We start from the raw sequence: 13,750 nt of genomic DNA, 5'->3' as shown, positions 1-13,750 counted from the left end.
TATTCCCAAATCACTGGTGAAGACCCCCAAATCCACACCCTATACTCTGACGTACCTCATCCCCATTATTACTCACATCACCTGCAAGAATGCTGATGCACACATGCACACACACAGTCACCCATCATAACACTGCCACGTGGGCACACACATCACCCACAATGATGCGGACATCCAGGACTGACACCCGTGAAAACAGTGCCACACAGACAAACGAAGCTGCCACCGACCGTGGTAGACACATCCTTGCATATAACGCTGACACACACATAGTTTTCCATTGCACCCACAGATACTCCTAGGCTCACCGTCCCATGGGCACCCATGGGCTGTCATCCAGAGTAATTGTGACAACCACAGATAGGTAAATGCCCCAACAGAGGTACATATAGGTACATATAGACACCATTATTCACAAGAACTTGGACATGCACTCGTAGATATCCATGTGCCCGCCCGGGCAAGGACACACCCACAGTCACCCAGACAACCTGAGACACATACACACAGATGGTACAAGGCCTGCACAGATGCTTGACATCCTGACATCGGGTTATAGTATTCCTGACCTACATACATACAGTTAAACTGACCCTCCTAGACACCCATTACAACTCTGTCACCCACAAACAGATATAACACTCCAACAGTACTTACACCCATAGTCACCCACCCTGACACTTGATTATACCCTTGGACACCTACAATATCACTGACCCACAGACAGACACAATAAAACATGTGCAGTGAAAATGACATACAGGAAAAGGACATAGGAACATGCAGAAATCCACAGTCACCTGGAAGCCCACAAATCCAGCACTTGCTTATTGAGCATCTGTTATGTACCAGGCACTCTTCTAGCACTGGGGGTAGAAGAGATGAAGATCTCGACCCTCCTGGAGCTGAATTTTTAGTGAGGAGGGTCAGAGGGCACCATAATCGGATGACACAAACCACAGTCACCCCCAGTGACACTGACAGACGCCAGACACCCACGTACACTGGCTCACACATCGACTTGCAGTTACCCACGGTTAGCCTGACACACAACCAGAGTCACACTGACATCCATCCATACACAAACAGCAGCCCACAGGAGTGCCGACATGCACACGCACAACTGGCATAGAGACAGCTGCTCACTGTGGCACACACCCACCTGGACTTATACCCACAGACCCTCTAAAATAGCCCACCAGAGTAGCTCAGACCCCCAAGCCCATCACAACCCCCCAATAACAGGCCCATAGGCAGCTGCTGCCTGCATTTTTGCAGATGGAGCCCGCAAGCCTCAGTAGAAGCGTCTAAATTTCTCATCAACCTGCCCCAGGTCCCTCCACAGCCCCCAACTCCAACCCAGGGGAGCATTCTCGCCTCCCCCAGCCCTGGCTCTACGTCTGGTGGTCTTCAGAAGGAAACTCAGGCTCCTGGCCGACTGGCCGCCCCCAGGTCTGGGAAGGACAGACAAGCCCCTTGTCTGAGGACAGGGAGTCAAAAGCCTGAGCAGCTGGCAGCAGAGAGGAAGCTGGGCAGACGGCCCGGGGAGGGCGGGGTAGGAACCTGAGAGGCCATGCAGGTATCATGGAAATGAGGGGCCCCTGCCCGCCAGTCTAGACAGCCCGGGCCATCAACAGGACCCCACAGGAGGACCCCTACATACACTGCTACTGCATGTTCCATAATGGGCTCTTTGTCTGCCAGGCCCTGAGCACCTCCTCCCCGTGTGCACCCCCAGGTCCTATGCACACACACAAGGGCGCAGACACAAGGACAGATGCACACTGGCACACATGCAGGGACACACAAGCCACTAGACACCCCCTGGAAACCCTGCATCTCTGACCTCATGCTGCCCCCACCCCGCCGGCCCCGCCACCTTGTTCAACTTGACAGCAGAGCTGCCTCCATCCATTGCTTGCCCATCTGGCTCCACTGAGACCTCTCACCTCCGACCCTGACCCAGACCCTGTGCCAGCTGCCCTGCCTTCCCGGAGCTCAGGATGGGGGTCGGGGTGGGGATAGGCTCAGGGTCAGCATGGCTTCTGCCAGGCTGCCCGCCACCCCAGCCATTCTCAGCCCCCTGCCCAGACAGACCCTCCCAGCCGGGGTGTAGGGTCCCAGGAATAAGGATAAGGAAGAAGCAGGCCTTGAAGGGCACCCCTACTTTGCTCCAGGGCCCGGGGTTGAGGGTGGGAGGAGACAGCTCCCTGCCTCCTACACTGCTGGGCTTCAAAGTCAGACTGGAGGCCCAGTCAGCCCCCAAGAAGGCCTCAGGACACTCGGTGGGAGGAACAGTCAGCGCCCTGCTTAAGGGCCCCAGGTGCAGACAGTGAGATGCAGACAGACCAGAGGCCGCCTTTCAGCAAAGGGCAGCCCCGGACATGTCTGTCCTACAGGTGGACAGACAAAGAGGGGAGATCAGGTGTAAAGGGCCAGACACACACAGGCGACCCCAGACAGCCAGAGACGGCGCACACAGCAGGGCTGGGGACCCAGACAAATACCCGCCTGTGAGGGACACGGTCAGACCCAGGCAGGAGGACCCAGACAGACACCGAGGGCGGGAAGCCAACACTTACCATGACGAAGGGAGACAATCAGACCCCAGGTTGTGCCCAGACAGCCCCTCCCCCATTGGATGAGTCTGGGCACTGCCCGCCTCCCACCCCTCCCCTTGGCCTGAAGCCCCGCCCTCTTGCCCTAGCCCCACCTTCACTGGAACTTCCCTCCTAGGTAGGTCAAGGTCAGAGCCCTCCGGGAAACCTGTGAGGAGGCATAGAAGGAGCAGCGGTGTCATGGGGAGCCCCCCACCCCGCGCAGTGTGGCCAGAGTGCCTCATGCCTGATGACCCCGCATTCTAGCCTCGTGGTCGTTAAGAACAAAGCTTTTTAGGAACTGCCAGAGAGTTCTGTTCCAAACTCTCAGAGCCTCATCTTCCTCATCGATAAAATGGGTATTCTAATAATAGGGTGATGTATATAAAGCATTATTATTATTACCCCTCCTCTCTCCATATTCTGCTTGTTAGGGCCACCATCTTCAAAGCAAGACACCCCCCACATGCTCCCTGAGAAGGTCCTGGATACCCTGTGCCTGAATGGGGCCCTGCAGGCCGGGTGGATGGGCCGTGGGAGAGGGCGCCCCACCGGGAGCTCCAGACAGGGGTGGGAACGTGACTGGACCCCGGCCCAGGGTGGGCGAGAGGGCGGGCTCTGGGGAAGGGACTCCATGAGGTGGGGGAATTTCAAGGGGCGCGGGTCTTGTGGGGGGCGGGCTCCGAGGGGGTCCGGTTTGGGGGAAGGTCGTGCCAGGGCGGACCTTAGCGGGGTTGAGCTCCGGGGAACGGCCTTGGGGACACCGTAGGGACGCGGTGCCTGGGGGTCTAGGCAGGCGGACTTTAGAGATCCTAGACGGCGGGGTTCTGGAGCCTTGGGCCCTCCCAGAGCCAAAACTAGATGGGAAGTCTGCAGTGGGGGGGGCCCTGAGGGCGGGGCCCCGGAGCGGGTCTTAAGGGAGCTGGGCCCTTTGAGAACCGGCTTAGGGGGCGGGTTTTATGGAGGTTGAGTTTTGGGGGCGGGCTACATGGTAGTCTATCTGGGCGAGCTTTAGAGGGAGGGTCCTAGGGACGTGCAATTTATGGGTGGGCTTTGAGGGGGTGGGTCTTGGGGGAGGGGCCTGAGTCTGTGTCTTCTGAGGGGCGGGTCTCTGGAGGCTGTCTCTAGGTGGGGTCTCGGGGGTGGGGCTTCAAGGGCTGCGCTGCCTCAGGCCGCCTCCAAGGAGGGTCGTTTTGGGGTTCACTCAAGCTCAGCACCCCTGGGGGCCCTAATCCACGTGAGGGTTACGCCAGGGGGTTCATCCTTTGGGGCCCGATATTGCCCTCAGTGAAGTGGGAGGGGACAGGAAATTTGAAGTCCCCTCCCAGACTGTCCTTGGAGGGCCCCAGACCCAGGTGGGGGGGCTGTCTCCCCTGAGACTGCGCATAGGGGCACCCGAGGGGGCGGGCACCCAACTCTGCGCAGCCCCTGGAGGGAAGGACTGGGGGCCCTGTTTGCGGGTGAAGAAATGCGGAGCGGGCAGCATCTTGACGCCATCAGCCGAAGCAGGGATTTCGAGGCCCGAGGGTGGGCGAACTCGCACCCCGCATTAACGGGGCAGCCCTCGCGTGTCTGTGCGCTTGGGCGCTGACCGCCACAAGGGCCTGAGTTCAGATGCCCGAGACCCTGCAGGCAGGCTGGCAACCTGTGGTCCTCTCTGGTCCTTTTGCTTCGCCCGTGTCCAAAAGTCCCGCAAGCGGACCTGCGGGCGGGGCCTGCCTGGTAGAGGCCCCACTGCTGGCCCGAATTTGCAAAGTGGAGACTGACAACCCCTGGGGGTTCTTGTGATTCAGAAACAATTGTGCCCGGAACACGATGAAGCTCACCGAAGGTATTACATTGTATTAAAATGTTTTATCTCTCTGGTGCATCGATGCCTCCGGGGCAAGAACCACTTGGCAGCCAGACATCTTGGGGCCACTAGGAATCCCTCCTCTGCCTCTCACTAGCGGTGCCCTACGGGCCTCAGTCTCCCAAACCGACAAATGGAAGTAATATGCACCTCTGAGGATGCTTTGGGTAAATGCACGGAAAGTTGAGCCCAGGGCCCAGTACTGCTACATTTACATAGCAAAGGCGACATAAATATCTACTGTTATTATTATTTATAATTATCTCCTGCTTTTTCCGGGTTCCGGAGCAGAGAGTTGGCACCTAATAACTATTTGCTGACTTAATGATTCTATAAGTTCCTTATTCCCTCCCCTCTCCCCTCACCCTCTCCAGTTCCCTCACCCCCACCCAGCCTCTACTCCCCAAGAAGTTGCCAAGGGTTTGGGGGAACATTCAACCTGTCGGTGAGTTTGGGCAGCTCAGGCAAACCATCGACCGTTGAGTGGACCCCGAGGCCTGGAACTGCCGTCCACCCATCACGACCCCCACGTTCCAGATCTGGGGGGGCCAGGGGATCCTGAACACATCCCCTTCCTTAGGCCACAGCAAAGGTCACAATCAACATTCATTGTTGTCGGTGGGTTGTGAGGACGGAGGCCAGACCCACCGAGGGATGAATGTCACTGTGTCTGGGCCGGACACAGCCTAAGGGGAATGGGATGGGGAAAAAACCCCACCCTGGACTCCCCCCCAAAATTGCTCAGCCAGTACCTGACCCTGACCCCAGCCTCTCACCCCTTGGTGAGGGCTGGTGTCTGGGATCCTTACAGACACAGTCTGGATTTGGAGAATAAATCCTGGAGGGTTGGGGGCATGAATCACAGGCTCAGGGCTGGGCAGCTGGGAAACCTTTGTGAAACGGATTAGTGAGCCCCGCTTCCAAAAGGCTCAATAGAGTTTTCTTGAATGAATGAATGAATGAGGTGGGTAGGCAGCATAGCACCTCTTCTCTGCATTCAAGTCCCGGGCCCAGGTTTCTCACCCTCCTTGCCTGGTACCGGCAGACCCCTGCTTTACCTTCAGTTGCCCACCTAGCACCTTGACGCCAGTTGATCCTTCCACCTGCCCATCTGTGTGCCCCACGTGGGTGACTCCTGGGCACACCTTATCCTCCAGAGACTGAGCTGAGGTCTCATTTGAGGGGAAGATCAAGGTACTGGCGAATGCTAGGGGTCCCCCCATTAGCCCAACTTGTGCCTGTGCTCTACTCCACCCCCTTTCCACCCCAGGACCAGGACGAGCTGGTCCTAAGGCTCTCCAACACCTAAGGCTCCGGTGGTAACTGCTAACTGCGTGGGGAGGCAGGCTTTTGTGCTTGTCTTTGTGAATAACCCCAGGGGCAGGTGGTTTCATACCCCAGTTTGTTCATCCATTAAATGCGGGATCCACTGAAAAGGGGTGTGAAAGCTCCCTGAGGGTGACCAGAGCTGGGAGCCTTGGTCCTTATCCCCCCACCCCATAAGCCAGGCCCATTCTCCTTCCGAAGACAGTTGGAACATCAGTAGCTCCCCAACCCTTCCCAAAGAGCACAGGGGTACCCGGCCCCTCCCCCAGCCCAGGAGAAGGAAGAAAGAAGTTACTAAGTTACTGGTTACATCAATGCTAGTCTGTCGGGTGGGGCTTCCAACCCTCCCACCCCCATCACCCTGTAGGGCAGGAGAGGCAGGCAGGCTCTAAGGAGGGGTCGCCCTCCCAATGCCCTCTGGGTGGGGTGTGTGGCTCCATATTACTGGTGCCCCCTGCAGCCTATGTCTTGTCACCCCCCCTCGCCTCCAGCTCACCCAGAGACCATGCATCCCCTTGGCAGGTGCATTTTTGGGGGAGCGGCAGCAAACCCCCCCTGTGACAATAAGGAACCTCCTACAGCCTGCTCCTCCCTCTTCACACCCCCTTGGAAGTATAAGGAGGGAACTGACAGCCCAGACTGCTCGGCTCCAGAGAGGGGAAGGGAGGGTTAAGAAGGAAGGTGTAGAAAGACAAGCTTTGGGGCGGCTGGGTTTCTTCTCTCTCTGCCCCTCCGCCTGGCACACGGTGTCCAGCCATGGGGACCTTCAATCTATGGACAGATTACCTGGGTTTGGCACGCCTGGTGGGGGCTCTGCGTGGGGAAGAGGAGCCTGAGATCAGGCTGGACCCCCAGCCAGAACCAGCGCCAGGACCAGAGGAGGGTCAGACACACAGCCCGGAATCCTCACCAGCTCCTGAACGCCTGTGCTCTTTCTGCAAGCACAACGGCGAGTCCCGGGCCATCTACCAGTCCCACGTGCTCAAGGACGAAGCTGGCCGGGTGCTGTGCCCCATCCTTCGAGACTACGTGTGCCCCCAGTGTGGTGCCACTCGCGACCATGCCCACACCCGCCGCTTCTGCCCGCTCACCGGCCAGGGCTACACCTCCGTCTATAGCTACACCACCCGCAACTCGGCTGGCAGGAAGCTGGTCCGCTTGGACAAGGCGAGGACGCAGGACTCCGGACACCGCCGAGGAGGAGGTGCCTGTGCAGGTGGCTGGGGGGACTCGAGGAGGGGGTCTGCCGTGGGCTGAGCCCCTAGGGGCCTTTGTGAAGTGGGTTAACCCCTGGGGTCACAACCCACTTCAGAGGGTTGGGGGGTGATAATCCATGTAGACAGCTTAGAGGAGTATTCTAGAACTGTTGCCCTACGCTGGTAAGCTGGGGATGGGGTCACCTGTGTGGCCTTGGGCAAGGCACTCTCCCTCCCTGGGCCCGTAAGGGAAACACCATCCTTTTCCATGCGCGGTGTGATCTAGCAGGGAGGCTGTGGGGACTACTGCTGGGATCTGGGGATAGGTACAGCAGGGGCTCCAATCCGGCCTGGCTCGTGGGAACTGTGTGACCAGCGGGAAATGGCTCAGTTAAGAGAAACTGAGCCTCACTTGTTCACTCATTCACCAGATAGTTTTTGAGGTTTACCGGGTGCCAAGCGCTGGGCTGGGCTTGGCCCGCCGTGGTAGATGGGAGAGTGAGAGTTAAAACACAGGCATGGGGGAGTCTAGAGGAAGCACCTGATCCAGGTGAAGGGGTCCAGGAGGTCTTCCTGGAGAAAGTGATTTCTGGAAGCCTAATTCAGTTTGGTGGAGCGCTGAAGTGGAGCCCAGGCAATGGGGCTCGTTTAGGAACTTAGTGAAGTTCAGTGTGTCTGGGATAGAGTATGTGTGCATGTGTGTTGGAGGGGAAGGTGTCAGAGATTTCAGGGATGGCAAAAGGACGTGTAAGTCCTTGCTGGTCACCTCAAAGGGTTTGGACTTGAGTACTAGGGAGCCAAGGAAGGGACAAGACCAGGTCTGCATGTGTTGGACTGTGAATGTGTTAGACCGTGGGAACGGATTTGAAGGCGTTGGAAGAGGCTGGTCCTCCAGGCAGAGGTGTTCAAGGCAGCGAAGAGGGAGAGTCCCAGCGCCTGGGGAAATGTCAGTTTGGAGGGAAGTACCATGAGTTTGCTGTGTGCAAATCAGCCACTGGCTGGGGCTGAAGTTTAGAAGAGAGATATGGCTGAAGCCTCCCTGAGGTCTAAAGGGCTCTCTCTACACTGCACGGCCCACCACATAGGGCGCTCCCCCCGCCATCCTGCTCATCAAATGTGGGTTCCAGTTCTGCAGGTCTGGGTGAGGCTTGAGCATCTGCATTTCTAACCAGCTCCCCCTGACACTGCCATGCTGCAAGGCCAGGGACTGGCAGGCTTTGAGTAGCTCCGTCTTAAATGGCAGCAGTTATTATTACAGATGAGAAAGACCTCAGCTTCTGCAGGGTTTTAAAAGAGAAATCCGTTTTAGCACCTTTCATTGCCTTTGAGGAAGTCAGCAACAGAGGAGACGGGTCTGACCGGGCGGTACCCCCGCCCATTTGGGTGCCCGGTGTGGGTACTGCCTCTCCTATCAGACTGTGAGCCCCTGGGGAAGTCACCGGGTGGGAGTACCCCTCCCTATCCCGGCAGCTGTGCAGTGAACATCTGCTAGAAGAGACTGCCTCGAGGAGAAGATAGTATTCCCTATGAGGTCTGACGGGGTCCAACTGGGAGAGGTGGGAAGCTGAAGGGACGCAAAGATGATGATCTCAGAGTCTTCCTTTTTTCCCCTCAAGTCCTAGAGAACAGGAAAACTTGCCTCCGCGGGCGTGGGGGGTGGGGAAAGCCCTCACCAGGATATTGGCACAGAAAGGCTGCCTGAGGCCGTCCTCCCAGGAGGAGGCAGCACGGCAGGACTGAGTTGGAGTTTCTGTGCTTTGTATCTGGCCCTGGGTCCCACCTGGGGCTGCCCTGGGCCGGGAATGTCACCGGGGGTGCTATTCCAGAAATAGCCTGCAGGTGGCGCCAGAGCCATGGCAGCCCTGCAGGTTGAGTCGGTACTTCCGGAGCATTGAATCATCCCTGTTATTACATGTTTTTCTCCTCCCCTTCTGCTTTTAAAATCCAGGTTCCAAAGGTGCCGGGAAGCCTACTGGAACTAGCCCCTCTTCCTGCTGTCCCTCCACTTCTGCCTAAGGAGGCTGGAGCAGGCAGGACGGGGATGCTGCCTTCACCTGGGGTTGGGGACCCAGGCTCTCTGGAGGCTGGATTTCAGGGAAGACTCACCCTCCCAGGATCCACCCCTAGGCCCTGCTCCCAGCCTGAGGGCCTGGCAAAGGAGCCCCTTCCGGAAGCACAGCCCAAAGGGCACCCCGATCCCCTCACAGAAGGAGGTGGTTCTCAGGCACCCCAGCCCTCCTTCCCCAGCACTGGGCACCCAGTCAGCTCTCAATAAATGTTTATGAATGGATCAGCGTCATAGCAGTCCCGGTCTTGGGACAAGGTAGAGTGAGTGAACTGTGCCAATGGGGCTGCGGACCCTCCTCTCCTGGCTCATCCCTTGCCCCCAGGTTACTCTGACCTCCACATGCCCCAACTGCTGTTTGGATTGCCGTTTACCCTGGGGCCTTGGGGTGAGCTGCTTTGTGCTGAGAAATGGGAGTGGGCGCTACAGGTTAGCTATGGGGTTCTGAGGGGTCGCCCCAGCCTGGCACTTATGAGCAGGGCACTTGCTGCTGGGTTGGTGTCATGAGGCTGCTTCTGTGACGCTTCGTGTTTGCAGACTCTTCCAGCCACCCCTTGCATATTGACATGTCAGGTGGAATCCCCTACCCTGGAGGTGGGGGCCTGACGTGAGGAAGGGCAATGGAGAGACAGAGGTTCCCCCCCATCACTGTCCTCACCTAGGAGGCTCTTAGTGAACGTTTAGGTCACCATTGATGCCCCAGCAACTGGGGGCCATGGAATCACACGCAGGCTCTTCAGAGCAAGGGAAGGACTTCTGGGCTGGGGCAATGGCGGGGTGGGGAGCTGCAAGGAATGGGAGTATGTCCGGAGGGGGCTGGGCCAGGCGAGGCCATGGGTAGGGGGCACCACGGAGATGATTTGGCTGTGCTTAGGCAGGAGTGGGGGGGGGCTGGACATCCATCCCCACCCCATCTGCCTCCTGCACCCCCACATCTTGTTCCCCCAGCCTCCTGGGGGCAGCAGGTGACAAGTGCCTGTCCACATCCCTCCCCCAATCTGAGGGCTGGCCTGAGGGCCTGGTCTCCACCCCTAGCCGACAAGGTCTCCCAGGGTTGAGTGGGGGCAGGATTTGGACTTCCACTTGAACCGGGACCTGAGGCCACCCAGGAGGAGGGCTGCGGTGAGCCGGGGATGGGAGACGGCCTTTGAAGACAGCTTGCTGCCCAGGCTTGAAGAGGAGAGGGAAGGAGGAGAAAGAAGACACAGAGGAGGCCTCTTTAGCAGCCCCAAGAGTTTCAGATTGAGTCAGGGGACACGATCCCCCAGCCACCCCCAGGTGCTTGCAAATGCTAATTGTATAAGCCAGAGCCGCTGGGGTTTGAGACACAGGGAACTGGGCGATTGGGCACGTCCTGGAGGGTTCAAGGAAGTAAGCTGCACATCCAGCAGGCAGAAGGGTTGGGGGACGCTGACCCACCTTGCTCCCTCGCAAATGGGGTATCCCAGGGTATAAAAAGGCGTTTGGGAGGGGGCCCTGCCTTGGCTGTAGGAGTTAGGGTGCAGGAGCCACAGGCAGAGAAACGAAGTATTGGGTGTGGTCCATCCCATGGTGACCTATTTAATAGAAGCACGTCTTCTGCAAAATGGGTTTGACAGCAGCACCCTGGACTGCTTATGACAGTGTGACATCACTGGGGCTGTGGTATGGTTTGGAGGGATGGTGTGTGCAATGCCTGCCCTCAGCACCCTCCAGGCAGTAGCTGTGTCTGCATCAGTAACATTCCCCCAGGGTTGCCTCCTTCCGGGCCAAGGCCTCCAAGCAGCTTGTCCCACGGAGGACAGGCGAAGCCCTCTCAGCACCAAATACAGACTCGCAAACTCCAGTTGGACAATCAGTCAAGATACTCCGTGTGCTTGAATTCGTGCACACAGCCACCTGCTCCTGAGTCCGACACACTCAGTACTGCATGGGGGACCCCTGGATCCAACAGTAGCCGAACTTGTCTTCCCAGGGAAGACAAAAGTGGAAGTCAAAGGAGAAAGAGATGGTTAGGGAGGTTTGTGGGCAAGATATCAAGGAACTGAAAATGCCTCAAACCCCAAACAACAGGTCAGGAGGTCTGAGGTCTGGCTAGGGAATCATTTATTAATGGGCTTCCCAAAAGAAATAAAATGGAAATCCGGAGAAAAACAAGGGTACAACCAACAAAGCTAGCTAGCCCTTTTCTCCTCCAGGAAAGAAACAAATTCTGAACCTTCCATAACCTCGGCTAAGGAGCTGAAATTTGCAAACCCAGATAAACATCTGGGCGGCTCTGCGGGGGTGGGGGGGGCACAGCTTCCTGAGGCCCCAGCCCCCCTCTCTGCCTCCAGCTTCCAGGCCTCTGCCACCGGGAGGAGCAGGTTCCCGCCCCCACGCGACCCCCGAGGGAGGCTGCTGAGGGCTGAGGACGGCAGGGCCTTTTCTGTTTCCCATAGGAAGTTGACTTCCAGGTCAGCTGAAGGGAGGTTTCTGGGGCCCACCAGGACTTGCTGGAGCATCTTGGATGGTAACAAAATAACAGGGGACACACAGGGGCCAGGCAGGCTTTCCGGAGTCTGCTGAGGGATTGTTTCCAGCTGTCTGGCAGGAGCATCAGGCACTTCTGGGGCCGGTGAGTTTGTACAAGCACACACACCTACGAGTCCCTCCAGGACTGCTCCCCTCGAGGGAGATTCCCAGCCCCCTTTGGTGTGTAGGCTGCAGGGGCCTTCCCTGCCGGCTTTGCTTTCTGGTAGTAGTTGAGGCGCTTGAAGGCCTCCAGGTCCCGGTGGGCGCTCATGATCAGCCGGCTGTGTGGGAAAGGGTCTGAGCTGTGCTCCACCTCGTGGCAGAGTGGGACCATGCCTCACACTCAGGCACACACCAGCCTGCTCACACAGGCTCACACCCTCATGTGTACTCACAGGTCACACACACACAGGCATGCACACGTGCATAATCAGAATCTGCCTGCTGCAGATTGTGACCCTTCTAGCCTCTCTTCAGAACCTAACAACTCTGCGAAGGACAGGTTTATGACACAACCGGCTGGGGCCCAGGAACGATGGAGCTTCCCAGAGGCCCCTCGCTGGGGATCCCGGGCCCACCCTGACACCCCAGGATCGCTGCTGTACTGGGCCCTCCACCATCTTCCCGCAGCCCTATCCCCTCCACGCATCCCGGGGACTTGTGGATCCGTGGATCCGAGCCCAGCCCTTACTTCAGGTTGGAGAGCTCGATGACGAGGCCTCGCACAGTGTCTGTTGCATCCTCCATCCTGGCGGCTTCGCAGGTCTTGATCCCCATTCGGGTCCTGGCGGGAAGAGAAGGAGGGCAAGAGGCCTGACCTCACTGGACAGCTCCACCAGACTCTGACCTGGGGGCTTTGCTGGGCCTCTAGCTGTCTTCTCCAGAGATGAACGCCTTTGACAGTCATGAGGCCACCCTGGGCACAGCCCTGATGGCCGACCCAGCTGGCTCTACTGCTAAAATCACACCCAGAATCCAGCCACTTCCCCCAGCGCCGTGGCCCTTGTCCGACAGCTGCCACAGCCTCCCTGACCCCCAGCTCCTGCCCCTACAGCCTGTCCCCCCTGTGGCCTGGGGGGCAGGGGAGGACGTGGCAATGGAAAGCCAGCCTAAAGCCCCTCCCCAAAGCCCTGCACCATCTGCGCACCTCCAGACCCCAGCCCCTCCCTCCCCGTCTCCCCTCCTCCCAGCTCCAGCCACACTGAATTCCTGGCCATTCCCTGAGCATTTCTTAGGGCTCTGGAATGTTCTTTCCTAAATGTCTCCTCCTTGCGGGGGTGGGGGGGGGTGGGGGGTGGAGAAGGTGGGAGGAGGGAGCCCCCTCCATCACCACAGGTTAAAATTTTAACCCCTGCCCTGCTGTCTTTTTCTCCCCAACACTCTGCCATCTGACCACCTAATTTGTCTGTCTCTCGCTCACCCCTGCTCTGACCCCCAATAGGCAGAAGCTTCCTGTTTTGTCCCACGCAGCCTCCCCAGTGCCCAGAGCAATTCCTGGAAGAGCCGGCACTGGTGGGCGTCAGTGTCTATGGAAGGGGTGGACGTGCCTCTGTACCACCATATCTAACGGGTGCAGCCTGTGGTGGGCAGAGGGTTGCCCAGCTTGGCAGCATCTCCTGGGTTGTCACTATGGGAACCCTGGTTCTGCTCCACCTGCCTCGGTCACCTTGAGATGACTGGCCAGTCCGGGCCTCAGTCTCTTGCCTTTTCTCCCTCAGCCATGGGCCACAGAACCAGACCCTGGGACCCACCTGGGGGCTTCCAGCCATCCATGGAGGCCGCCGGAGATTCACCCAGGAATCTCCCTCCTCTTTGCTCAAACAATAGTGGGGTCACTTTGACTAAACTGCCTCTGGTCCCTGTGCAGGGCGTGCGTGTGTGTGTGTGGAGGGGGTGCAGGGGGTGGGGCAACAAGTGGTACAACAGGTACTATTTACAGATGTGTGTAAGGGCAGAAGGTGGGAGCACGGCCTCCCTCTCCCCTGAGGGGGAGGAGAAAGAGGAAAGAGACAAACTCCCTAACCCTCCTCCACACTTGCCAGACAGAAACAGAAGCTTGGCCATAAATAATCAATAAGCCGCCACTCTGCAGAGAGGCCAGTTCAGGTTCAAGGTAACAGGAGAGGACTGTCGCTCAATGCTAGCCACCAGCAAGGCTGGGAGACAGGAAAGGTGATGGACTGTGAGAGGCTCTAGGGTGGGGGGAGAGGACCCCCCCCCC

At 58.1% G+C, this 13,750-nt stretch overlaps 2 protein-coding genes across 2 annotated transcripts in view; one reads left to right on the top strand and one right to left on the bottom strand.

Annotated features, from left to right (window-relative positions):
* Positions 1-6,531: 6,531 nt before the first annotated feature.
* Positions 6,532-8,987, top strand: NANOS3 (nanos C2HC-type zinc finger 3). Its single transcript, XM_007469065.1, has 2 exons — positions 6,532-6,991; positions 8,920-8,987. The coding sequence occupies exons 1-2, from the start codon at positions 6,532-6,534 to the stop codon at positions 8,985-8,987; spliced, it is 528 nt and encodes a 175-aa protein (XP_007469127.1).
* A 1,080-nt stretch (positions 8,988-10,067) lies between these two features.
* Positions 10,068-13,750, bottom strand: part of BRME1 (break repair meiotic recombinase recruitment factor 1) — a 21,827-nt gene continuing 18,144 nt past the window's right edge. Inside the window, exons 8-9 of the mRNA XM_007469117.1 lie at positions 11,661-11,810; positions 10,068-10,206 (exon numbers count right to left, since the gene is read on the bottom strand). Of these exons, the coding sequence (XP_007469179.1) occupies positions 10,068-10,206; positions 11,661-11,810 (289 nt within the window). The remainder of the gene's footprint in view (positions 10,207-11,660; positions 11,811-13,750) is intronic.

The sequence above is a fragment of the Lipotes vexillifer genome, unplaced genomic scaffold (genome assembly GCF_000442215.2).
Source record: "Lipotes vexillifer unplaced genomic scaffold, Lipotes_vexillifer_v1.1 scaffold1699, whole genome shotgun sequence".
Taxonomy (NCBI): Eukaryota; Metazoa; Chordata; class Mammalia; order Artiodactyla; family Lipotidae; genus Lipotes; species Lipotes vexillifer.
Note: the sequence above shows the minus strand (reverse complement) of the source record. Positions and strands in the feature narration are given on the sequence as shown.